Below are 15,319 nucleotides of genomic sequence, written 5' to 3'. Positions count from 1 at the left end.
ATACGTGTGAGTCTAATAGTACTTGGCTGCGTCCGATTACTTTATTGGTTTCATAGTCGGTTTAGGTATTAGCCGGTTACGTGGTAGGTTTAGTTTAGGCTGAGTCCTAGTCGGTTCCTGTTTAGGTTTGCTTCGATCGAGCGTGTATATATATACATACGATCTGGGCTGAAAGATTGTATCGTGATGAGTAACATCAGAGAGAAAACAGAAAAGCAATAAAGAGAGGGATTAGAGGATGCGAGACGCATCCTTGGCTATCAGTTTTGTGTGCGCGTGTTCATCGTGTGATTTGATGTGATTGATCCTGAGGATGAATTTTCAACGGCTAGCTCTGTATACACATTTGCTTCCTTTATTTATATCTTCTGCCACCAATAGATAATCTGAAGGGACCTGAAGAAGGTGCACGTACGTTCAGGTCAAGTGCAAGACCTAGTCCTCTCGGCAGGCCATCACCTCAACGATACGGTCTATTGTCAATCGAGTGATTTTCCTAGTGATAGGGACACCTGACAAAGTCTACGCCGAGTGTTACAGTCGGCAAACCGCACTCAGTAGACACCCTGCCAACAAAGTGCTCTTTGTCGAGTTCTTTCCATAGCGCACTCAGCGAAGCCTTTGCCGAGTGTCAAAAAACAGGTATTCGGCAAAACAAACTAGCATATACTCTGCCAAGCAAGGGGTTCGGCCCCTTCGGAAAATACCAGCAAGAAAAGGACCTAGAAATGCACTCAATGTATTAAATTCCTAGAGACGTGCTTAATGTATTAAATATAGCAAATGAACCCAAAAAAAGGCCAAATTTTAACATGTAATGGTGTATGTTGAGCATAGGAGAAAAACTCTAGGTCAAACAATGAAGAAATGATCATTACCTTCAAAAACTTTACATATTCTCTCCCGAACCACGATTCTTTCTCAAAGATATGAAATTTGGCGAAACCTTCTAACATATTTACCACAGCCTCCAAGTGTCAGGTAATAACACCATGCCAAGTTTCATGTTTCTCACACTTCATTTGCATTTTTTGAAATTAAAAACCAACAAGATCCAGGTTTGAGATCGAGTTGGCTTCCCCGGATGTTTGGAATTCCTGCCGTTTTCTTTGATAAGGCCTAAACATAAGTTCAGTAACACAAATATAATTTTTAACCAATTTTTTATAACTTTTTCACACACTTGCAGTCTAAATTTGAGTTATATATATCAAATTAAATGACTAGGAATGCATGTAATGACTTAAATATAGCAAACGAGAACAGGAAAGGCGAATTTTGACATGGAACATGTGATGGTATATATTGATGGTAGAAAAAATTTCAAGGTCAAACAATGAAGCAACCGACACTTCACAATCAAACCTAACCTGTTCCTTCTCAAAACCACGATTCTTACTTGAACATGCTTCAGTTTCTAAGTAGTGTACATCATAAAATTTACGGAACCTTCTAAATTTTTTTACCACAACCTCTAGGGATCATATAATGACACCATGTTTATGTTTTCAGAATTCGCTTGCATTTTTTAAAATAAAAAACCCGACAAGTTTCATGTTTTGGGTCGAGGCTTGGCACCCTGATATTTGGAATTCCTCTTTTTTCCTTGGATATAATATTTAAACATAGACTCATTAATATAAATAATATTTGTGAATACAATTTCCCCAACTTTTTTCATGTTATGCAAAGGAAAAAAGAAAAGACAATAAAAGAGAATAAAATAAGAAATAATTTAAAGAATGAAAATATAGAGAAGGAAAGAAATAATAGAATGAAAATACAAAAAAAACAAAGTTAAATAAATAAAGATAATGAAAACATAAAAAAACGAATTGTTTTGTCGGTGTTTTTTGTTTGCCAAATGTAACACTAGGCAAACCATGAGCTGACCGAGTGCATTTTCCCAAAAACTAGGCAAAGGGTTTGCTTGCCGAGTGCCCGAAAAAAAGACACTCGGCGAATGAGCATGCACTCGGCTAACAGGCCGATTCCGGTAGTGTGGATGCTAGTCATCCTCTGCTCTGCAAATTGCACTAGCTGATCTCCTGTTTGATGAATTCGTCATTGCTCCATCAACATTAAGTTTGCAGATGCCACCTGCTGAGCGGTTTTGTTTTCACTGGTGAATTACCTACCTTTACATTCTTCTTCAATGTTTTAAATAGCGGGCCATGAAAAATAACGGTGGGCCTCTAAATCAGCTATAGCGGGGCTATAGCGGGCTAAAACAGGCTATTTATGAAGACGGCCTTTTAGCGGCACCCTGCTAAAAAGGCTATAGCGGGCTAATAGCTTTGTTATAGCCGGCTATTTAAAACTATATTCTTCTTTGATAGAAACTTGAGCTCACCGATAAATCCATTAGCAAACCCCGTAATTATTACACGGCAACTGAAAATTTGATTCGAGGATTGCTTTACACCTGGCCGATCAGATTGCCCATAAAATAATGAGCACCTTGTGATGAACTCTTCACTAGTTAACGGTATCCTGGAACTCCATTAGCCATTCCCGTGGGTCACCAGCGGCACTTCTCGAGATATGCTCACTGAACTCTTCATGAGCTAAAGCACATATGCACACACACACACCGTGCCATTGTGCAGCTAATCAACGAGTGTTTCCATTAGTCTTCTCCATCTTCGCAGATGGTGAAAAACATCTAGGCGATTAGATGGGATTGATGGCTGTGAGAAGAAGGAATTATGGAACAACAAAGTCTAAAGATGAGGCATTAGCTCAGGGATCAGGGAACTAATGATCATATATTATTTGCCAACATAAAGTGGGTAGCTTTTCACAAAGTGCAAACTGCATGCGTCTTTTTTCAGTTCTATGTATATGTAAGTATATACATAGAAGCGCTTTAAATAGCATTAAATAATGAATATTTCCATATATATTTTATATATCTCGTGATATAGTTGGTGATTTTGTACAGTAGAGATTACCAGAAAGGTGACCCATGCAAAAAAAGAAAATCAGCAGTTATTTGGCAAGTATGGCTATAATGGGGCTGCCATTAATTAGTATAGACTGTCAACAGTTTGCTTTTTTTGTCGCCTCTGCCTATCCTCTACGCATACTTTGGGAGGCATTAATTTGTCAATTAACATCCGCTTGAACCTTCTGGATTTACTTAAATGATAAGCAAGCCCGCATACCTTAGTCTTCCTACCTTCTTCTTCCCCGTATGTCTTTCTTGATTCAAAACTAGCAACTCTTCTATAGACTCCTGTATGCTTGCCACACCTTCCATGGCACCAGATCCACTGAATAATGCTTCAAATTCTTCCTATATGCTACTTCGAGTGTTGTTCTTTCGTTTGGTCCTTGGTCTTCAAGTTGAGTCTTCCCTTTCCATGGAGATAATTGCCTTTTGGTTGTGGCTCCAACAAGGGAATGGCCAAGTTGGTTACCTTCAGCACATATACTCTCTTGGTGACAACCATTTTCGCGCAATTGTTTCTTCTGCAAAACGTTTTCTGGAAGTTCTCCATTTTGCGTTCGGTGGTTCAGAGGCCAGATTTATACCAAGAAGTGACTTTCAGAACCAAGCTATTGAAGGAATTTCTCTCTACCTCAATACTATCTGTTATGAGGCCTTAGAAGATCTTCGAGAAATGATAGAGATGAATTTTGTCCGTAATCAGATGACATACCTGCGCCAAGAAGCCTATGGACAGTCCAGGACTGATCGGGTTCCTGCTGCAAGCTCGGTAAGACTGGGGTTAATATTTAGTTATCCAAGATTTGATCTGTTAGTAGTAGAAGATTTTATCCTTTTGTGATTTGCTTTATCATCTATGCAGATGACGGATCTATACCAAGAGGCCTATGGAGAATCATCGCATGAACAAATTCCTAATATCTTAGTAAGACAAGTGTTCATATTTAGTTATTCAAGATCAGATCTGTTACTAGTACAAGGTTTTACCCTTTTGTAATTTGCTTTATCATCTATGCAGATGACAGATCTATACCAAGAGTCCTATGGACAATCATCGCATGAACAGATTCCTAATATCTCAGTAAGACCAGTGTTCATATTCAGTTATTCAAGATCAGATCTGTTACTAGTACAAGGTTTTACCCTTTTGTGATTTGCTTTATCATCTATGCAGATGACAGATCTATACCAAGAGGCCTACGGAGAATCATTGCATGAACAGATTCCTAATATCTCAGTAAGACTAGTGTTCATATTTAGTTATTCAAGATCAGATCTGTTACTAGTACAAGGTTTTACCCTTTTGTGATTTGCTTTATCATCTATGCAGATGACAGATCTATACCAAGAGGCCAATGGAGAATCATCACATGAACAGATTCCTAATAGCTCGGTGAGAGTAATGAAAGATCTGTTAATAATTTGTGAAGTATTTTCTACTCCTTCTGATTCAGCAAAATCATCTATATGCAGAAACACCTTCTTACCAAGATCAAGGCTTTGTATGCTAACAATTCGAAGCATCATGGAGAAGGCACAAGTTCTAGAAATATCCGTGTTCAAACAAGTCAAATGTGCCATGGAGAAGTCTCAAGTTCAAGAAATATCCATCCTCAAACGAGTCGTATGCTCCACCATGATACAGAGGACGAAGTACATGATTATCAGCCAACCTCCCATTTGGTCACATTGCTGGATAAGTTGAGCTTAAGAGAGAACCATAATGATGCAGTAACTTATCGTCCCTGATCATTCTTTGCATGTTCATTCATTTATATTCCAATAAGACTTGATAGGTTTCATCAAAATATCTAGTGCAGTTCATAGCTTGCAGAGAAAATAATAATATATTTCTCTGCAGATCACGCAACACCTATCTGATGTTCCACCTAATGAGAGAACTTTGTTCGTGACATTTTCTAATGGCTATCCACTTACCAAGGATGAACTACACGAATTTTTTATGAGGTATGCCTATCATTTCAGGTTTTATTACATATGTAAATTCACCATTATTTGTTAGGGGAGTGGTATGGTTATTGATTGCGGGTAATAAGCAGTGTAATATAGGAGTCAGCGGGAAAATAGTGAACCAAATTTCTAACGTATGCACTCATTCATATACACCCCGAGAATTTGATGTGATGCATACAAATACTTTTTAGACAATAGGCTGGTTGAGTCTGACTTTAAATTACTAATTTTCCAAACGGCTATAGTAAAGATACAAAGTGCCGAGGAAACAACTTATAGGGCAGCAAACAAGAGCAAGCTAACAAATGTAAAACAAGAAAATGCGGAGCTTGGAGACGTCGAAGCACTCACCAAAGTGAAGATGAAGGAGGAACTTGTGGAAAGTTGAATTGTAGGTCAAGCTCCACGGTACCTGCTATCATGGCTGTCTATTTGACATCATGATCGTTGCAGCTGGGAGCACCGCGAGCCCACGTCTGACCGCTCTTGCGTCATTACCAGGCATTGACCAAGCCCCTATTTGGCATCTTCTGTCACTATTCTCACGTGATGAGCTTCCCCACACAACACAAGCAGATGCTCCATGCAAGATTCCTGCTTCATGGCGTGTGTGCAACAGAGAGAGAAAGAGAAGAAGGACAAGAAAATGAGAGATAGAGAGAGAGAGGAGATGAAATGGGACTATGATGTGTGTGTGTGTGTGTGAGGAAGGGAGAACAACGGTGAAATGGGACTAGGTTGTGTGTGTGAGAAAGAACATAGGTGAAATGGAAGGAGAGAGAATGCGCCATCCCCTCTCAGCATGTGAGCAGTCGAGATAGAGGTTGTGAGAGAGCAGAAATGGGGGAGAGAAGAAGAAGAAGAAGATGTGAGAGATAGAGGAGAGAGGTCAAGCCTGGAGTTGTGGTGTGTGAGGATGGCTCCCTCTCTTGCTCCCCCTCGCCTGACGCCCCTCTCTTTCCCTACTCCGGTGACCCGCCCCCTCCCCTTCTCTTGTTTTCCCTGCCTCCCTGCTCCGGGATCTCCTTGTGGCTCGTCCTCCTCCCCTTCTTCATCGGTTCCTTCCGCCCTCCCTGCCCCCTCCCTCGCTCTCTGTTCTCTAGTGCAGTCTCTCACAAATCGCTTCTAGGCACTGGATCTGGATGTTGACGATGTTTTGAATGCTGGTAGCTCCCCCTCGCCTTTTCCCATGACAGTGCGACGGCACTGCGTGACCTGGGGGGCGCTGCGATCTGACTCTGCAAGTTCGTACCTGGTGGCCACTCAGTGCTCGTAGCTCTTCGTCTCGGCGGGGAGGGGGTTGAGGTTGGGTGGTTGTGACGCCCAGATCTCGCCGCGCTCGTAGGTTACTTCATCCTACTCCTTCCCCTGGTTTGCTTGGCTCTAACCCGGTTTCACATGTGTGCTTCGTCTCATTGGATCCTAGTGTGGGTATCACCTCGTTGGCAATGTCGATGCGGGATAGGGGGCCAGCGACGCCTTTTGCGTCCGTCTCTGCTACTTATGGGACGGAACCCTAATCCGGTCGTCAGCTTGTGAGATGGTGGGCTCGTCTAGGAGCTTGGTGGGCTCTACGCAGGGTGGTGACCCTGTCCAAGGGTTGGATACTGCTTCGGCTATTCTTCCCCCCTCCCTTTTGGGCTTCGACTAATTTCTCCCGTGAGTGGCCCAGAGCAGCCAATTGTCCCACCTAATCTTGTTGGCCCATGGTGTGGGTATATGTGGCCCCGTCGAGCTTGTGTCGTCCTAATCCTAGGGTTTTCTGTTTCCTGCGCTAAGATTTGCAAGATTAGATCTGGTTACCTCCTTCCTCGCTCCATCCAAATCGTTCCACCCCCACCTCTGACCGCTCCTTCGCCGAGGTGCTAAAGATGGGCTAGTTGGGGGACCGCAACACCAACAGCAAGAGGGAACTTGATGGATTTGGTGAGGCCACTTGTGGACTCCGTGGTGCCTGAGGCGGAGTTGAGGGCTAAGTTGCAGCATGGGAAGGAGGCTCGCGAGCGTGCTACCAAGGAGCGGGAGGCGTGGGGCACACCGCCGGTTTGGTTTCGGGAATAAGAGTGGTACAAGGAGTACTGGGCACATCAGGAGGAAAATATGGCGGCAACTCGCTCCTCTTCTTCACCCATCCCATCTCAACGGGTGGGCTCAGATTCGTCTGCCCTAGATAACTGGGAGGCGGCAGCATCGGGCGCCGTGCCCCCCCTCCCCCATGCTGATGCTTCTCGGTCGACTACGGATGCCGCTCTGCTTGCTCCTCCTTCCAGTGTTTATGGGTTCCAAGGGCAGTTCCATCCCAAATCCCACCTTGCTGGCTTGCACAATGCCCTCCTAACAATCGGCCAAAGAAGTTCAGTAAATTTTGGTCGAATGACAATTCTGATGGCTATGGTGATGGAATCCTCACCCGCCTCTACCAATCTCTGGATCTGCTCCACCGGTGGGTGGCTCTGGTAATAGCTCTGGTTGTCCTTCTCTCACATGCTTTGCATGTCATAGGCCGGGTCACTCCGAATCCCGTTGTATGTTTCCTCTTTTTCTGCCTGATTTGCTATGTCGAAGGCCACCTCACAGTGGGTTGTACTAATCGCTCCAAACCTCCTTTAATTAAGCAATATAGACTAGGCCTGCCAGGTTGTGCGTTTTTTGTTTGGATGGTGGTTTGGACATGGTTGTGGTTGCGCCTCATACATCCTACGTTGCTCTCATCTCGGTCCAATCTGCTATGTGACCCTGCAGACGATTGCGGATGAGCTAAGCGAATGGGGTCCGGATGGTTAGGACTGGTAGTTAAAGTAGATTTCACAATCAGAATTTGGGATTGATTTCCCAGTCTCAGGAAAGTTTAAAGATATTATCTAAGAGCACTAGTTTTACGCTTCCAGTGAACTAGCTTATATATTTTTTTCAAAAAGGTTGGGACGATGATCGATGCTTTGGCAACTTCGTGGATAACTGTGTTTTGTTAAATGATGTTCCTTCGATCGTGCATAACAAGGCGTGTTTGATGCCATTTGGTGAGATCATTGGAAAACTTATTTATGTGGATGAAGATTCTTTGTCTAGATTGGCCTAGTTCATACGAGGAATTGGTGTAGTGCGCCAGATTGGGTCCGCGTGGTTTCACTGAGGTATACCCCAAAAGTAAAGCCTTTCAGACCAATGTTCGAGATGAGGGCCAAGTTTCTGCTCACGCTCCCCCTCATCTTCTAAAGTGTGTACGAAAGACATTGCCCCCATTGTTCTTAAGGTGGGCAACAGGGTTATGTCATGTTGTGGTAGATATAATACAGTTGTTGGAGAAGTTCTCATCACCAACTCTTCTCTTCCCTCTCTCCCTATGTTCTTTATGGGTTTTTATAGGCTACCTAAGGGTACACACGCTGGTCTTTATAAGCATCATAGCAGAATCTACTAGAATTCAGCTGACAATAAAAAGAAGGATCAATTAGTCAGGTGGAAAATCATTTGCCAGCCTAAAAGCCACGATGGCCTGGGCATTATTAACACATCTATTATGAATTGTTCCTTAATTGTCAAATGGTGGTGGTGCATTCTTCTTGCTTTCGCTAGGACCTTTTGGTTTGATATTCTTAAAGCACAATATTTCCCTCCACTAGTGATCTGTTGGCTTCACATGATAATGGATCTCAATTTTGGCAGCTTTGAATAAGATCAAAGATGTTCGCCAATCTCATGTGAAGTTTATTGTTAAAGATGGGAAATCCAGTCACTTTTGGTCTGATTGGTGGCACGGGCCACCATCTTTGCTCTTCTTTCCTGGTCATTTCCTCTTTTTGTGGTAATCTTGATATTACTATATTTGATCTTACTAATTCTGGTTGGAATTTGGCCTTTAGCTGCTCCCTATCTCCTGTAGAGTTGGAACAATGGCATAAGCTTGATGCCACTTTCCTCACACTCTCGGAGATTTTGGACTCACTGGTCTAGCCTCATTCCCCCCTCAGGATTTTTTCGGTCAAATCTCTTTACCATAGTCTTATTGCTAGGTCCTGTTCTTCTAAGTTCATGGGTGTCCAGAGGGCTCGTGTTCCACTGAAAATTAAGACCTTTCTTTGGCAAGACATCCATGGGAAGCTTGGTGTTGTTGATAAAATTAGGAAGCATAATGCTCAAGCTGATTCTACTTGTTATTTATGCTCTAGGCAAGAAGATTCTGACCATATTATGTTTCCATGTGACTTTGTCATTCTCTTGTGAAGTTGTACTCGGTCGTGGCTGGGTTAGCTGGGCTCCAACCGGTTTCTACTCAATTACTGCCGCTTTTTAGTGCATTATCTGCCCATTGAGATGCATATTCTAGTTTGGGTTTGCTGCTGTCAGTTGGGCTCTTTGGACTACTCGTAATAAGTTTACCATCGAGCATGTGTTCCCGTCGAAACCAGCTAATGTTATTTTCAGATCCATTACACTAATGCAGTAGTGGAGGCACCTGGTTAAGAGCTACGACATCGACGCCACGGACCTACTCAGCTCTCGCTTCAGGGCTACATCGAACTCGCTATCACCAGGGGTGCAGGCTCTAGCTTAGTGGACATCCGATCATCATTTACTAGTTTTCTTTTGGTACCTGGTTGTTGGCCTATGTGTCGTTTTTGAATTGTTCATGTGGGATTTGTTGGTTGTTGGTTGTTCGACAACTTGTGAGACTTCTTTAATGGTTGTAATCGGTGTTGTGAATCTCCTTTGGCTTTATCTATAAAGTCGGGAAATTGCATTTTCTCTAAAAAAAGAGATAGATGAGAAATGGGAGGAGGCTCTGAGAGAGAACAAAGGAGAGATAGAGGAGAAGACTAGAGAGAGAAAAGGGAAGGAATAAGAGACAATCTTGAAGTTTCTTAAGAGAGGGGGAGAGAGAGAATGCAGGGAGACAACATATGTGACAGAGGTACTGCTGCTAATCACAATAGATCGCAGGTCATGGTTGAGATCTCGAGGGAAAGGAATCTGGTACGAACAAGATAGATAGAAGGTACTATCGAGCTCAACCTTGAAAAATCACTCTCAAGAACTTGGTGTGTGTGTGTGTGTGTGTGTAGGAAAGCAATATAGGCCCACCTCTATTTCAAAGAAGGCTAAATCACACTGCATACTCATTCGTCCCCATCGCCGAAGAGGAGACCCTGCACTCTTGCCTTGGCTCTATGGGTGTCATACCATCGGCGTGTAGAGAATATCGCCCAAACCATATGGTGAGGAATGGTGACAAAATATAAAGGAGGAGAAAAACAATGGGTTGTTTTGCAAACACCAAAGGAAAGTCCACATTGTGATCACAACTACCACTGACTGCCTCACAGCCACACATAGACCCATAGATTAGGAGCAAAAGTTCGAAGGTCGACGCCTCCAACAATGTAACGAGGCTGTAGCGCTGCTCCGACAATCCGGGTTAATATTTTTCACCCGAAAATTGAGGAAGATGATCATGTAACCTCAATGAGGCCTCCGGGGAAGACACTGATGTCCAAGAACATCGTCGTTATCTGCACTTACCACTATCAAGCAAAGCTATCTTCAGGGCACCGCGACACCCATCCATCTAAAGGCCTATCGCTACACCCTGAAAAGGAGAGAAGGGGACTGCTGGTAAACATGACACCCAAATCTAGGCATCATAGACGGCCCACAAACAACGACCAATCGTCAAGAAGACCACTATATTGCCTTAGCAGCCAACTAGCACTCCACATTGCAAGATTCGCCATCAGAACACTACAGTGACCACCATCCAGGGCTGTCACCCGGCTTTCAAACCCCACGCCTTCACAACAAAATAAGGAAGCAACTATACCTTTGCAACCATGAGACCCAATGTCGACCAGTAAATCTCCAAGTGCGGACCTCTAGTTTGCTACAAAAACCGTCTTAGATCTAGACTACCATCCTGGTCGAAAGCACCAAAATTCAACATCGACGTTGGGTGCATACTTACACACACTACTAGCTAGCAGCCGAGAGGAGTGAGATGGTGCTCCATCCAAACTTTCAAAGTTAATTGCCACATTATCGTGTCGCTAGAGCTCCACCCGCGAGAGGTGTCAACTTAAGATCCACAAAGCACCACTAGCATAGGAGGGCACCGGACGCGGCGCTGGCACTTGGTCGTCCGGAACTAGGACCTCCTTGTCGCCCAGCTGCCAAATGTAGGTGCGCCACTCGCTATTGAAATGAGGTGCACATGAAGAGCGTTGATGACACCGTACTCGAGCTTCGTGAGCTCTCTGGCTGCCACTCAGCGAGGATCAGAGAGTTGTAGTGAAAAGTGTTTGGTGGGCCGGAATGGTCACCTACCATGTCGCCTCGGATGGTGCGATGCACGAACATTGAACAGTTTGCGCATAGGTATGTGATGCATAATTAATAGTAAATTTGGAAAAGTAGAGCTTTCATATAATTTGGTATGAAAAGGTAAAAGCATTAAGTTGTGACCAAACTCCACTCCCCATGTGGTCCATAATGGCATGTATTTTGTCATAGTGTGTTTCTTTCTCTTAGACGACAATCTATTTTTCCAAAAATCTGGCTTCATTAACTAAACACTTTGTGGAGTCGAGTCGAGCGGAATATTCCAATGATGTCGACTACTCTACCGGAGCAGTAAGGTTCCAAACAGTTTAATTCTTGTTGTCATCGCTTGAGTGTCTTGCAAATTGACCCAAAGCAGAAAAAAATAATCAATGATGTGTTCCACAAAGAGACCAAAATTTATCTTAATGTTGTTGATCCGTCAATGTACTAAAAAATTCTCTCTCCATGGTTAGGTTCCTATGCATAGAAATTTTTTAAATGGATAGTGCAATGTCTTTTCTTTTGCGGACCCCAAGCCAAGTTGCATTTCAAAAGGCTGCAGTTCGGAGTGAAATTTGTGACAGAAAATCCACTTCCCGGTGACCACATTAACACCTGCAGGACGAGGAATCAAACTCGAAGTATCGTTCGTTAGCAAAGCATTAAATTCGTTAATCATTTGCGTCGTGCCAGTGGTGATCTTTGAGAGCAGTTTTGTAAGAGGAGGGAAGAGGAGAAATGGCAGGGGTGACCGCGAGGGAAAATAAACGGCGTGGTTGAGATAAGCCCCGCTTGGCTCGAGTTGTCATGTTATGTGAATTAACAGGTGGAGCAACAGGGACTACAGGACAACGTGGAGGACTAGGAGTGGCTGGCACGGAGGGCGAGGAAGATTTGGTGGGTCGCTGGGCGGGGTGGGCGGCAGATCCGAGGTAAGCAAGCGCGAGCGATCCGAGGGGAGCAGGCGTGGGCGACCCAAGGGGAGCAGGATCAGGTGGGTCAGGAAAATCTAGTGAGGGTGAACCCGGGGAGGGCGCGTGGCATGCGGGAGGTGGGTGGGCCGTCCCAGTCAGCTCGGTGGGGAGACGGGCGGACGCGTGGGAAGAGGCGGGCAGTGAAGCAGATTGTGAGGCGGATCGCGTGGAGCCGCTGGCGTCCGAGGTTGGTGGGTGGGCGTGGATCCCGGAGGGGATCATGCACAGGTGAGTGGGAGGGGCGATATCTGGTGCGGTAGTTGCTCCTGTGACCGGGGGTGTGTATGGAAAAACAGTCTCATCAAAAGTAATGTGTCGAGAAACGATAACGTGACGAGAGTGTAGATCGAAGCAGCGGTACCCTTTGTGCTCTAATGGGTAGCCAAGGAAAACACAACGCGTAGAGCGAGGGGCTAATTTGTGAGGGCTGGTGGCATAGAGATAGGGGAAACACAAACAACCAAACACACGGAGGTGGTCATAACGAGGATGCACGCCGGTGAGGAGGAAAAATGGGGTGTACGGGGTGGTCTTGATGGAGGGGCGGCGATTGAGCAGGTGTGTGGTAGTGTGTAGGGCCTCAACCCAAAAGGGAGGTGGTAAGTTTGCGTGAATGAGAAGGGTACGTATGACGTTGTTGGTGGTGGGAAGCATGCGCTCAGGCTTGCCGTTTTGCGGAGAAGTGTGAGGGCAAGAGATACGATATACGATACCGTTGGTCGAGAAGAAGTCGCGGAGAGAAGTGTTGATAAACTCCCCGCCATTGTCACACTGCATACATTTGATGAGAGTATGAAATTGGGTGAGGATATAGGTGAAGAAGCGTTGTAAGGTAGAAGAGGTGTCGGACTTGTGGCGCAAGGGGAAGGACCAAGAGTAATGGGAGTAATCATCGAGAATTATGAGATAGTATTGATAACCAGAGAAACTTACAACTGGGGAGGTCCACAAATCACAATGAATAAGTTGAAATGGTGGACTAGTACAATTGTGGGAAGATGAAAAAGATAAACGGGGCTGCCGTCCTAATTGACATGCCATACAAGGAGAGTCGGCAGTGTTATTACAATCTGGAAGAAAATCCTTGGAGATAGAGGCAAGTGAAGCTTTGCCCGGATGGTTGAGGCGCTGGTGCCACAAGTCACCTGGAGTGGTGAAGAAAGCAGCGCCATCGACAGACTTATTGCCATAGAACGGGTAGAGAGGACCAGCGCTACTGGACTTCAGAAGAGCAGTCCGGGTTGGAAGTGCCTTCACAGAGAAACCAGAAGGATTAAATTCAATGGAAACATTATTGTCAGTAGATGACTTTTGGACAAAGATACGATCTTTGACAATATGAGTGCAGACAAGAACATCGGTGAGGGAAAGGTTAGAAGGAGGAAGGGTGGTAGAACCCATGCCAATGATAGGGAGACGATCACCATTACCGATGATAATGCTAGATGAATTATGCTTTGGAAAAGAAAGAAACGTAGAGAGATTACCAGGGTTGCCGGTGACGTGTGTGGCCGCGCCGGAGTCGAGGATCCCTTCAGCTCTGTGGTGAGGAAGACTCTGCTGGCTGTAGGCGTGCTGGAACAGGGCGACGTGATCCCAGGAAGGCAGGCCGGTCTGGAACGATGGTGTAGATAGAGGCGGCGGTGATGGCCCGCACAACATCAGTGGATACGCTTGAGAGTGAATGCCGGGACGAGGGCCGAGCACACCGGAAGCGTTGGGAGGAAACCACCCGGAGCGAGGGGCGGCGAGGGCCATGCCGTATGGAGCGAAGTACCCAGTCCAAGGGGACGGCTGAGGCGGAGCAGACCCGCTACCACCCGAGTCGGATCCGCCGTGCCCACGGCCACCAGTGCGGCCGCGTCCACGCCCAGGATCACCGCCGCCATGGTTGCCACTAGAGCCGTGGCCCGATGGGGGGCGCGAGCGTTGCGGTCGGCACGATCGCCGCAGTCACCACGGTCATTGTTGGAGTTGAGGCCGCCGGAGATGGTGAGAGCAGTAGAGCCGGCCTTCGCCGCCCGGAGGTTGATGTTGTACTCGGCAAGATACAGGCGGGAGCGAGCGACGTGGAACGGAGGCAGAGGCACCGTATCACCAAGGATGGTGTGGATGGTGTCGAAGCGGGCATCCAAGCCATGGAGGAGCTGCATGGTCAGGTCGTGATCCTCGACCGCGTGACCGGTGTCCGTGAGGCCGTCCGCGAGGGCCTTAAGAAGGCAAGCATAGTCAAAGACGGAGAGGTCTCCTTGTTTCAGGTTCTGGAACTGGCGCGTCAGGTCGAGGTACTGGGCGCCTTCGTTCGCCAGGAAGTAGTCCCGGATATGGCGCCACGCGGTGAACGCGTTGACGGCGCCGCCCATGACGAGCTCGACAATGGAGTCGGCCAGGGTGAAGTAGAGCCAAAGGGTGAGGCGATGATCGACCGCGAGCCAGGCCGCATCAGGGTTGGGAGGAGGCGGGCGATCCACGTGATCTTGCACGCGATACTGCATGAGAACGCAGTAGAAGAAAGTTCGCCACTTGATGTAGTTGTTCTCGGCCGGATCTAGTTTGAATTTATGTGGTTGGAGATATGATCATTGTGGAAGGAGATGAGGAGGGAGTCGGCCGATGGTATGACAGGGGGAGTGGGTGCAGACATGAGGACTGGGCGAGGTCGGAGGAGAGGGTAGTGGTGGTGCTCTGGGAAAGGGAAGGAGAGGTCCCGAGGGAGGACGAGGGGATGGCCGGAGATGGGGGCTCGCCGAAGATGTCCTCGAAGGCCATGGCGACTATCGGTGTCAAGACCGGTGGATCTCGGGTAGGGGGTCCCGAACTGTGCGTCTAGGGCGGATGGTAACAGGAGGCAGGGGACATGATGTTTTACCCAGGTTCGGGCCCTCTTGATGGAGGTAAAACCCTACGTCCTGCTTGATTAATATTGATGATATGGGTAGTACAAGAGTAGATCTACCACGAGATCGGAGAGGCTAAACCCTAAAAGCTAGCCTATGGTATGATTGTATGTTGTCCTACGGACTAAAACCCTCCGGTTTATATAGACACCGGAAAGGGTTAGGGTTACACAAGGTCGGTTACAAAGTAGGAGATATCCATATCC

General features: G+C 46.2%; 1 protein-coding gene and 1 pseudogene across 2 annotated transcripts; one reads left to right on the top strand and one right to left on the bottom strand.

The window, feature by feature from the left end:
* Window positions 1-3,141: 3,141 nt before the first annotated feature.
* LOC125532689 (uncharacterized) lies at window positions 3,142-9,698 on the top strand. Of its 2 annotated transcripts, none has more exons than XM_087546652.1 (8): window positions 3,142-3,722; window positions 3,816-3,878; window positions 3,972-4,034; window positions 4,128-4,190; window positions 4,284-4,346; window positions 4,427-4,684; window positions 4,815-4,921; window positions 9,372-9,698. In XM_087546652.1, the coding sequence occupies exons 1-8, from the start codon at window positions 3,243-3,245 to the stop codon at window positions 9,475-9,477; spliced, it is 1,203 nt and encodes a 400-aa protein (XP_087402778.1). In that variant the 5' UTR covers window positions 3,142-3,242; the 3' UTR covers window positions 9,478-9,698. The 2 variants fall into 2 exon arrangements, with proteins under 2 accessions (XP_087402778.1, XP_087402781.1); XM_087546655.1 differs by having other exon boundaries at window positions 9,353-9,464.
* Window positions 9,699-13,429: 3,731 nt separating this feature from the next.
* Window positions 13,430-14,985, bottom strand: LOC147989978 (uncharacterized; annotated as a pseudogene).
* Window positions 14,986-15,319: the final 334 nt, after the last annotated feature.

The sequence above is a fragment of the Triticum urartu genome, chromosome 1A, assembly GCF_056163025.1.
Source record: "Triticum urartu cultivar PI428250 chromosome 1A, HENAU_Tu73, whole genome shotgun sequence".
Classification (NCBI taxonomy): Eukaryota; Viridiplantae; Streptophyta; class Magnoliopsida; order Poales; family Poaceae; genus Triticum; species Triticum urartu.
This window is presented reverse-complemented; position numbering and strand designations above follow the sequence as displayed.

What these genes read in the sequence shown, in the direction of transcription:
- LOC125532689 (XM_087546652.1), top strand. Translation starts at nt 3,243, where the DNA reads ATGCTTGCCACACCTTCCATGGCACCAGATCCACTGAATAATGCTTCA. An exon ending in GGGTTCCTGCTGCAAGCTCG is followed by an intron (nt 3,723 to 3,815) that starts GTAAGACTGGGG and finishes TCATCTATGCAG; the next exon opens with ATGACGGATCTATACCAAGA. An exon ending in AACAGATTCCTAATAGCTCG is followed by an intron (nt 4,347 to 4,426) that starts GTGAGAGTAATG and finishes ATCTATATGCAG; the next exon opens with AAACACCTTCTTACCAAGAT.